This window comes from Triticum dicoccoides, chromosome 1B, assembly GCF_002162155.2.
Source record: "Triticum dicoccoides isolate Atlit2015 ecotype Zavitan chromosome 1B, WEW_v2.0, whole genome shotgun sequence".
Taxonomy (NCBI): domain Eukaryota; kingdom Viridiplantae; phylum Streptophyta; class Magnoliopsida; order Poales; family Poaceae; genus Triticum; species Triticum dicoccoides.
This window is the reverse complement of record NC_041381.1, coordinates 165,735,186-165,745,194: the sequence shown is the minus strand read 5'-3', so window position 1 is coordinate 165,745,194 and position 10,009 is coordinate 165,735,186. Positions and strand designations below refer to the sequence as shown.

General features: G+C 44.4%; 1 protein-coding gene across 3 annotated transcripts in view; it reads left to right on the top strand.

Annotated features, from left to right (window-relative positions):
• Positions 1-3,853, top strand: part of LOC119325931 (cullin-1) — a 7,202-nt gene extending 3,349 nt beyond the window's left edge. The window contains exons 7-19 of one of the 3 annotated variants that reach the window (XM_037599663.1): positions 163-252; positions 336-416; positions 504-566; positions 1,021-1,056; positions 1,147-1,233; positions 1,335-1,484; positions 1,580-1,635; positions 1,745-2,027; positions 2,138-2,281; positions 2,360-2,578; positions 2,662-2,829; positions 3,237-3,377; positions 3,498-3,853. In XM_037599663.1, the coding sequence (XP_037455560.1) occupies positions 163-252; positions 336-416; positions 504-566; positions 1,021-1,056; positions 1,147-1,233; positions 1,335-1,484; positions 1,580-1,635; positions 1,745-2,027; positions 2,138-2,281; positions 2,360-2,578; positions 2,662-2,829; positions 3,237-3,338 (1,479 nt within the window). In that variant the 3' untranslated portion in view covers positions 3,339-3,377; positions 3,498-3,853. Of the gene's footprint in view, positions 1-162; positions 253-335; positions 417-503; positions 567-1,020; positions 1,057-1,146; positions 1,234-1,334; positions 1,485-1,579; positions 1,636-1,744; positions 2,028-2,137; positions 2,282-2,359; positions 2,579-2,661; positions 2,830-3,236 lie in introns of those variants that run through there. The other 2 variants (XM_037599657.1, XM_037599669.1) reach the window with 2 other exon arrangements.
• The last annotated feature ends 6,156 nt before the right edge of the window (positions 3,854-10,009 follow it).

Sequence of the window (10,009 nt, the reverse complement as noted above, 5' to 3'; positions counted from 1 at the left end):
ATGCTCGCCCGCTGTTTTTGGTGATTTGAAAATGCTACATGCTGGATGTGTATTACACAAATTAGTATCTAGTTGGTCTTCCTGAGAGAACATTTGTCATGATTTCCCTCTCTTTAACATATCAGTTAACTTAACATTAACATAATTCATGGGTTGTTTCAGAAAGTGCAACATGAGTTGTTAACGCAGTATGCAAGCCAACTTTTGGAGAAGGAGCATTCTGGATGCCATGCATTACTTCGTGATGACAAGGTATGACCAGAGAGTCATATCCCTGAAGAGTAATAATAATCGGGAACATCAAGTATATTGACTGTTTACATCTGTTGTTGTAGGTTGAGGATCTCTCAAGGATGTACAGGCTCTTTTCTAGAATAACTCGTGGCCTAGAACCTGTTTCTCAAATTTTTAAGCAGGTATCTGCTTATGCAAAGCATGCTTTAGTTGCTCCATAGAACAATTTGGAGTTTTGGACATTGTATTTAAGTGATGTTATTCTGCAGCATGTTACCAACGAAGGGACAGCATTGGTGAAACAAGCAGAAGATGCTGCTAGTAATAAGAAGGTGCACATTTATTGTCACTATAACTTTTTTTTTGAGGAATTGTCACTATAACTTCACAGTTTCTGTGGATCTCAATGTATTTTTATTCTTAAGCTCACTTGTACCACGTGCAACACCCAGTCCATTAATTTAGCCTTGCATGCTAGAGCCCGTTATTTATCTGGGCTGGGTTGAACTCTTTCATTTTTCCTCTTGTACCTCCCCTCTTCCCTGATTGTACCTGCCTCATGCGGCCCCTGCTTGTACAAGTGATTGTTGGAGGAAAGGACCAGTTGGGTTCCTTGTCAGATAGTGCCTAGAAATTGGTTGTTACAGTATGTGCCGTTTTGGTTTCTTGTCGATGCTTTATTTTGCTCTGTCTAGTAGTTGTCTCTGTGCTTCAGACTTGGCTTTTCAAGTAATTTCTTTATTCGTCATCTTGAAGTGAACATCTAATAATTAATTATTCTTACAGCCAGAGAAGAAGGACATTGTTGGTTTGCAGGAACAGGTGTGTACATTCAGACTATATTGCTGTCAACCTAACTTTTTGTAACTTCAGTTGCGACATTTATCACCATCTGAGAATTTCTGGTTTTAGGTTTTTGTCCGGAAAATCATTGAGCTCCATGACAAGTATGTAGCATACGTCACTGACTGTTTCCAGGGGCATACCCTCTTCCATAAGGTTTGTCAGATTATATGTTTATTTGTTTCTCCATGATTCATCTTTTGCAATAAAATAAACAGGAACACTCTCTGATCTTTGTTTCCTATTCCTTTGCACAGGCGCTTAAAGAGGCTTTTGAAGTGTTCTGCAACAAAGGTGTCTCTGGTAGTTCAAGTGCTGAATTGCTTGCCACCTTCTGTGATAATATTTTAAAGAAAGGCGGCAGTGAAAAACTCAGTGATGAAGCTATTGAGGATACCCTGGAGAAGGTACATGCGTCAATCTGTTATGTGTTCTCTTTTACTTGCAGACATTAGTGCATTTTTATCTTTCGGGTGTTAATCTGGAACTGGCCATTCATCAGGTAGTGAGATTACTCGCCTACATCAGTGATAAGGACCTTTTTGCTGAGTTTTACAGGTAATCGTTTGTAACATTGTACAATAACTTTAATGCCTTGTAAGCTCAAGAAGATAAGGAATTCCATTGATTTCACTCTGGGCCTGATGTTTCATGGTGATGATGGCAGGAAGAAGCTGGCTAGGAGATTGCTATTTGACAAGAGTGCTAATGATGAGCACGAAAGAAGCATTCTGACCAAGCTAAAACAACAGTGTGGTGGCCAATTTACTTCAAAAATGGAGGGCATGGTCACTGACCTTACTGTTGCAAGGGATCATCAAACTAAGTTTGAAGAGTTCATAAGCACACACCCTGAATTGAATCCTGGGATAGACTTGGCAGTTACTGTTCTGACAACAGGATTTTGGCCAACTTATAAATCATTCGATATAAACCTTCCTGCTGAGATGGTAAATTTACTGTTTTCTTGCGCTCTCCACTTCTGCAAACTGAGGTCTTAACTATTTTATGGCCTTACTTTCTGTAAGATTATTAACATTGACAACTCCCAAAAAAATAGGTGAGATGTGTGGAGGTTTTCAAAGAGTTTTATCAAACAAGAACTAAGCATAGAAAACTTACATGGATATATTCCTTGGGAATCTGCCATATCACCGCAAAGTTTGAGGCCAAGACTATCGAGCTCATTGTTACAACTTACCAGGTAAGCATAAACACGTACATGGTCTTGCTTTTATTTCAGGTGCCACAGACTAATGGTTTCTTTCGGACTCTTTGTCAGGCTGCATTGTTGCTACTGTTCAATGGAGCTGATAAACTTAGTTACTCTGAGATAGTAACGCAACTGAACCTGTCAGATGACGATGTAGTGAGGTTGCTCCATTCTCTCTCTTGTGCGAAATACAAGATTCTTACTAAAGAACCAAGTAACAGATCTATTTCTCCTAATGATGTATTTGAATTTAATTCAAAATTTACTGACAAGATGAGGAGAATTAAGGTATTTTTGGTTGTATTCTTTTTCTTGCTTCCTCTATTTTGTTACGGTTGGATGTAATCCTTGCTTGTTATTTCTGTCCGCAGATACCTCTGCCTCCAGTTGATGAGAAAAAGAAGGTAGTTGAAGATGTTGACAAGGATCGAAGATACGCAATTGATGCATCCATTGTTCGTATTATGAAGAGCCGGAAAGTCTTAGGTCACCAGACACTAGTAATGGAGTGTGTGGAGCAACTTGGTCGCATGTTCAAGGTATGAAACATTCTTCAAGTGCTGTTAGCTTGTGCTAATGGTAAATGTGGTTGTGTCCATTTGATCTTGCCTTTGTAGGACCAGTGACAAATGTGTTTACATGGCTAGTATGTCAAATTCAAGCCATATTTCTTTTGTCATGTAGCTTGTTGAGTCCTCAGGCTTGCATCCTCACATTAGTGCAAATGAGAAATATATAGCTATATTTACTAATTAAATTTAAATCATACAGTATACTTTAAACCATACACAATGCATCCAGATGTTGCCCAATATCTTAATTTCTTTCTTGGGAACTATGGATATTCCAGACTGCAATATTTAACAACCGTTGAAGCTAGTACATTTTATGTAGAATTTCCTTTGATTCCTTGACCTGATCATGGATGCTCGTTTTATCCCTTCAGCCCGACTTCAAAGCAATTAAGAAGCGCATTGAGGATCTTATAACCAGGGATTACCTGGAGAGGGACAAGGAGAACCCGAACGTCTACCGATACTTGGCTTGATCATCGGTTCTCCATGCTGGGTTCGGTAACATCTGGCGTGTATGCCTACCAAGCTACTGCTATTTAAGGATGCTATATTTTGTGCCATGGCACACCACATTGGCTTGTCCAGATGGATACCCTGGTGGCGGCACTGACATCTGTCATTTGTACATGAAGGTTGTCAGATCCAGTTCCTTGGCCCTACCTGTATGATAGAACTGCCCTGGTAAGAGAAGGTGGTTCGTTGGGGCAGGCCTTGGTAAATGTTGTACACTCCTGCTGGTTGTTGTGTTCAGTTTTTTCGATTGTATTATCAATATAGTTTCCCTGTAATATATCCTTGCGACACAAAGATAATTCAAAGGAATGTATCTCTTGCTAGACCACCTTCGGCGGTGTAATTTCTCTAGCAGCGGCAAGAGATTGTATTGTGACTTCACAAGGATTTCATATAAAGAGATGATGATAGATGTCAAAACTGGGATCATGTAAAATTTCCTCGAGGCCCATTTGAACCTGACGGTTACAGTGCATGTCAACAGGGGAAACTACAACGCCTTCTGGAACAAATTGGATTTGAGGTTCCTTTACGAGTTTTGAGGACTCTACTAGTGAGCCCGTGGATTCGAGCTGGTCTTCCGTGCTCTGATCCTTTTTGAGTTTGTTTGTTCTTGAGTGTTTTTGTCTCGATGGATTCAATAAAGCTCTGGCGTAGATTCATGTTGTCTTTTGGGTAGTGAGGTTAGCGTTTCTTACTGTATTGGGCCATGGTGGTATGATGCTAGGTGCTTCATATCGATTCAAGGGTTCAACAACAACAATCTATAATGTGGTTCCTTAGTTACAATGCATGAAGATTTTCTGGCTGTGATCGATAAGGCTAGTCTGGCTGATAGGGGAATCTATAATGTGGTTCCTTAGTTACAATGCATGAAGATTTCCTGGCTGTGATCGATAAGGCTAGTTTGGCTGATAGGGGGCCGTGATAGTGACGCATTGGTGACTCGTTTTGGCGGTGGTAGTGATCGTTCTATGGTCCAAAAGCCTTTTTATTATGTTTTTGGGTGCTTTGTACTTCTGGTGAAATTTCATAATAGACTTGGATCTTTTTTAAATAAATAAAAATAATGCATGTGAGAGGGCGTTTGGATTTTAGTACTAGGTCCGGTGACATTGGGTGAGCACAAGGATGACCAGTGGTAGAAGACCTGGTGCTCCAAGATGACAGCGTTTACTTTTTCTCCAAGATAAACTATAGTTTTGAGTCATATATGTATGATGTAGATGTTCGTTTAATTCTTATTGTTCATCTCATTCAAAATCAAATTTTAGTCTAGATATAACTCTTGGCATCAAAAACCAAAACAACTCACACTTTTTCTCTCACAAAATACATTAAACGAGAGATTGCTTAGATGCAACAATAAGATAGTACAATTAATTGAAGGAGCTATATCTAAATACTCGTTTTTGTATACCAGACCACTTTGTTTTTCGTGTCAAACTTTGACTATAATTTTAGTCAACAAACAATGTGTTATATGTCATCAAAACTGTATCATCAAAAAGTTCATTGAAATGTGCATCTAGTGACATAAAAATATGAAGTGGTCTTGTGTACAAAAATGGAGAGAGAGTACATATGATATAGCTTTAAGATAAAATGCATTAGAAGTGCCCTAGTCTTATGAAAATGAGATGCACTTATTGAATACTTGTCAATATGATTAAGATACATTGAGATTGCAAGCATATGTCTGACATTACAAGATTACATACGATTAATAAGAAATGATCACCAGGATTGGCCTAAGTGCGACATGCTTGAACAACACAATAATGTGAAGACCAATGGGCAAAGTCTCAACCATCACTTTTGATTCTCACGTATGCTACAGCCACATGATCTAATATTTGGGGAAAAAACCACATGACATAATATAATTATGATTTTTTGGGGGGATAAGTATATTTTTCGTCCTCGAACTCTTGCGAAATTTTACAAATCATCCCTCAACTCCAAAACCATCAAAACTCAGTCCCTCAACTATTAAAACCGGATTTTTTTTTTCGTCCTTGATAATGCTTCAGGTGGTTTTAGTCTGACATGGACACCGGTTTTGACTAATACCGGCCACATGGCCTGGATTTGACAATCACGTCAGTCAGTTAAGTGACTAAAGAACCTCCCGTCAAAGAGAATGAAGGGCAATATGGCGCAGGGCCATGCAGCTTCAGTTTCGATCCAGGTCACCTAGTTATTGTCACAGATGGCGTTCGAGGAGTCCAGCAGCGTCGGGAAGCACGACTGCTCCGCCAGTGGATGCAGAAGGGCGTACACGGCGACTTGGGCCGCGGCTGCCGCGGGGTTTGACGGTAGTCGGTAGCAAGTGCTCAAAATCGAAGGGCAGCAGGAGGAAACCGATGCCAGCGTCGTTGCCGACCTGCCACTCGGCCTTGGCGCTGGTGACACGCTGCACCGTGAGGCGAAAGGTGGCCGCATCGGTGGTGATGTACGTGGTGGGCACCACGCTTGGATGGCTGCGGCCGCCCGCTGCCCCCCTGCATTCTCGTTTCTCCTTCCTCCCCTCCCTGCAGCACGCGGCCGAGCCCGCTCCGCCGCTCACCAGGAGCTCCAGCCGGCAGCCCGGATCACCTGCACGAGCTTGCGGGCACCAGGAGTGATGTTGCGGCGGAGAGCATGTGGTGGCAGCGGTCGGCGGCAAAGAGTGGACTACCGCGAGCAGGGGCGGCAGCATCGAGCGGCGCTCAGTGATGGTTTCCTACGGAATGATGATGAGCAGCACACCGGGGCCCGAAGGAGAGTCGGAGATGTCAAGGAGGCTCGATGGAGGAGAGCGGGGCGCGGCGGCTGGTCACCAGAGGCGGAGAAGATGACAAGGGCACCAACGATTGAGGCTCTGCCGCTTCGATTCAGCGACCTCATAGATCCCCCACGTCCATGGCATGCACCAAGCTCAGGAGGGCAGAGGTGTCCATGGCGCCTAGCCATGCCCCCTCGAGCCGACGCCACTGTGCACCATGGCCGCGAACTCGGCCGGCCTCCTACACCACGGCCGCGTATGCCCAAGGTCGCATCCTCGCTTGTGCACCCTCCTACAGCCCCATGCGCGTCCTCCTCGTCCGCTCCCCCGTGCCCGGCCGTGCTCCGAGCGAGCACCCGCCGCGCCCTGGCCCTGTCCCGTGCGCACACCATCGCGTGTTGACCGACCACTGTCAGGTGGGCCGACCGGTTTACTTAGCTGCCGGTTTTGACCTCCAGACTAAAACCGGGCCACATCAGCAGCATTTGTCAAACCCAGGTATCCACGTCAGACTAAAACAACCCAAAGCTTTAAAAAGGATGAAAAATATCTGGTTTTATTATTTGAGGGACTAACGTTTAGTGGTTTTGGAGTTGAGGGACAATTTGTAAACTTTGACAAGAGTTCAAGAACGAAAAATATACTTATCCCTTCTTTTTTGTGTGGAAAACTTCCAATCTATTCATCTTCAATCATGGTAGTACAACGAACACTAGGAATAATAAAAATTACATCCAGATTCGTAGACCACCTAGCGACGACTACAAGCACTGAAGCGAGCCGAAGGCGCGCCGCTGTCATCGCCCTTCCCTCGCCGGAGCGGGGCAAACCTTGTTGTAGTAGATAGTCGGGAAGTCGTCGTGCTAAGGCCCCATAGAACCAACACACCAGAACAGCAACCGCCGCGGATGAAGAGTGTAGATAAAAGGGATCCAACCTGAAGACACACGAACAAAGACGAACGACGAACAAATCCGAGCAAATCCACCAAAGACAGATCCGACGGAGACGCACCTCCACACGGCCATCGATGATGCTAGACGCATCACCGAAACGGGGGCTAGAGGGGAGACCTTTATTCCATCTTCAGGGAGCCGCCGCCGTCTCGCCTTCCTGAGCAGGACACAAACCCTAACAAAACTCGAAATATCTAAAAACGGAGCCCTCCCACTGGCAAGGGCCGAGATCCACTCCGCCTCCATGGCCCTCAGGACACCGGAGACGGGATGGACCGACACCGGCGCCGGTGGGAGGCAGAAAACCCTAGACTTTTTAGGCAGCGACTGGCTGGTTTTCTGGTTGTGTGAGTCTTGTGTATTCAGCTCGCGATAGCTTGTTTATATAATTACAATTCAATCTTGAGAGATTAGCTTGAAATTATCCAGAGACCTAAAAACGGTTTCAAGTGTATTTGAACTACGTAGATCACAAAAACACAAAATACAGGAATAACACATGATGATTGAGACGCCACGTACTGCAGGTTTGTTTTGAAGATATAATTGTTGGGGAACGTCGTAATTTTAAAAATTTCCTACGTACACGCAAGATCATGATGATGGCATAGCAACGAGAGGGGAGAGTGTTGTCCACGTACCCTCGTAGACCGTAAGCGGAAGCGTTATGACAACGCGGTTGATGTAGTCGTACGTCTTCACGATCCGACCGATCCAAGTACCGAACGTACGACACCTCCGAGTTCAGCACACGTTCAGCTCGATGACGATTCCCGGGCTCCGATCCAGCAAAGCTTCGGGGATGAGTTCCGTCAGCACGACGACATGGTGACAATGATGATGCTCTACCGGCGCAGGGCTTCGCCTAAACTCCGCGACAATATGACCGAGGTGGAATATGGTGGAGGGGGGCACCGCACACGGCTAAGGAACGATCCGTAGATCAACTTGTGTGTCTATGGGGTGCCCCCTGCCCCCGTATATAAAGGAGGGAGGGGGGAGACCGGCCAGCCCTTGTTGGGCGCGCCAGGAGGAGGAGTCCTCCTCCTAGTAGGAGTAGGACTCCTCCTTTCCTACTCCTACTAGGAGGGGAAGGAAGGGGGAGAGGAGGGGAAGGAAAGAGGGGGGCGCCCCCCCCCCCCTCCTAGTCCAATTCGGACCAGAGGGAGAGGGGGCGCGCGGCCCTTCCTGGCCGCCCCTCTCTCTTCCCACCAAGGCCCATGTGGCCCATTAACTCTCCGGAGGGGGTTCCGGTAACCCTTCGGCACTCCGGTTTTATCCGAAATCACCCGGAACACTTCCGGTGTCCGAATATAGTCGTCCAATATATCAATCTTTATGTCTCGACCATTTCGAGACTCCTCGTCATGTCCGTGATCACATCCGGGACTCCGAACAAACTTCGGTACATCAAAACTTATAAACTCATAATAAAATTGTCATCGTAACTTTAAGCGTGCGGACCCTACGGGTTCGAGAACTATGTAGACATGACCTAGAACCATTCTCGGTCAATAACCAATAGCGGGACCTGGATGCCCATACTGGTTCCTACATATTCTACGAAGATTTTTATCGGTCAAACCGCATAACAACATACGTTGTTCCCTTTGTCATCGATATGTTACTTGCCCGAGATTTGATCGTCGGTATCCAATACCCAGTTCAATCTCGTTACCGGCAAGTCTCTTTACTCGTTTCATAATGCATCATCCCGTAACCAACTCATTTGGTCACATTGCTTGCAAGGCTTATAATGATGTGCATTACCGAGAGGGCCAGAGATACCTCTCCGACAATCGGAGTGACAAAACCTAATCTCGAAATATGCCAACTCAACATGTACCTTTGGAGACACCTGTAGTACTCCTTTATAATCACCCAGTTACGTTGTGACGTTTGGTAGTACCCAAAGTGTTCCTCCGGTAAACGGGAGTTGCATATTTCTCATAGTTACAGGAACATGTATAAGTCATGAAGAAAGCAATAGCAGCATACTAAACGATCAAGTGCTAGGCTAACAAAATGGGTCATGTCAATCACATCATTCTTCTAATGATGTGATCTCATTAATCAAATGACAACACATGTCTATGGTTAGGAAACATAACCATCTTTGATTAATGAGCTAGTCAAGTAGAGGCATACTAGTGACTATATGTTTGTCTATGTATTCGCACATGTATCATGTTTCCGGTTAATACAATTCTAGCATGAATAATAAACATTTATCATGATATGAGGAAATAAATAATAACTTTATTATTGCCTCTAGGGCATATTTCCTTCAGTCTCCCACTTGCACTAGAGTCAATAATCTAGATTACATAGTAATGATTCTAACACCCATGGAGTCTTGGTGTTGATCATGTTTTGCTCGTGAGAGAGGCTTAGTCAACGGATCTGCAACATTCAGATCCATATGTATTTTGCAAATCTCTATGTCTCCCACTTGGACTTGGTCTCGAATCGAATTGAAGTGTCTCTTGATGTGCTTGGTCCTCTTGTGAAATCTGGATTCCTTTGCCAAAGCAATTGCACCAGTATTGTCACAGAAGATCTTCATTGGTCCCAATGCACTAGGTATGACACCTAGATTGGTAATGAACTCCTTCATCCAGACTCCTTCATTTGCTGCTTCAGAAGCAGCTATGTACTACGCTTCACATGTAGATCCCGCCACGACGCTTTGTTTAGAACTGCACCAACTTACAGCTCCACCGTTTAATAAAAACATGTATCCGGTTTGCGATTTAGAATCGTCCGGATCAGTGTCAAAGCTTGCATCAACGTAACCATTTACGACTAGCTCTTTGTCACCTCCATATACGAGAAACATATCCTTAGTCCTTTTCAGGTATTTCAGGATGTTCTTGACCGCTGTCCAGTGATCCACTCCTGGATTACT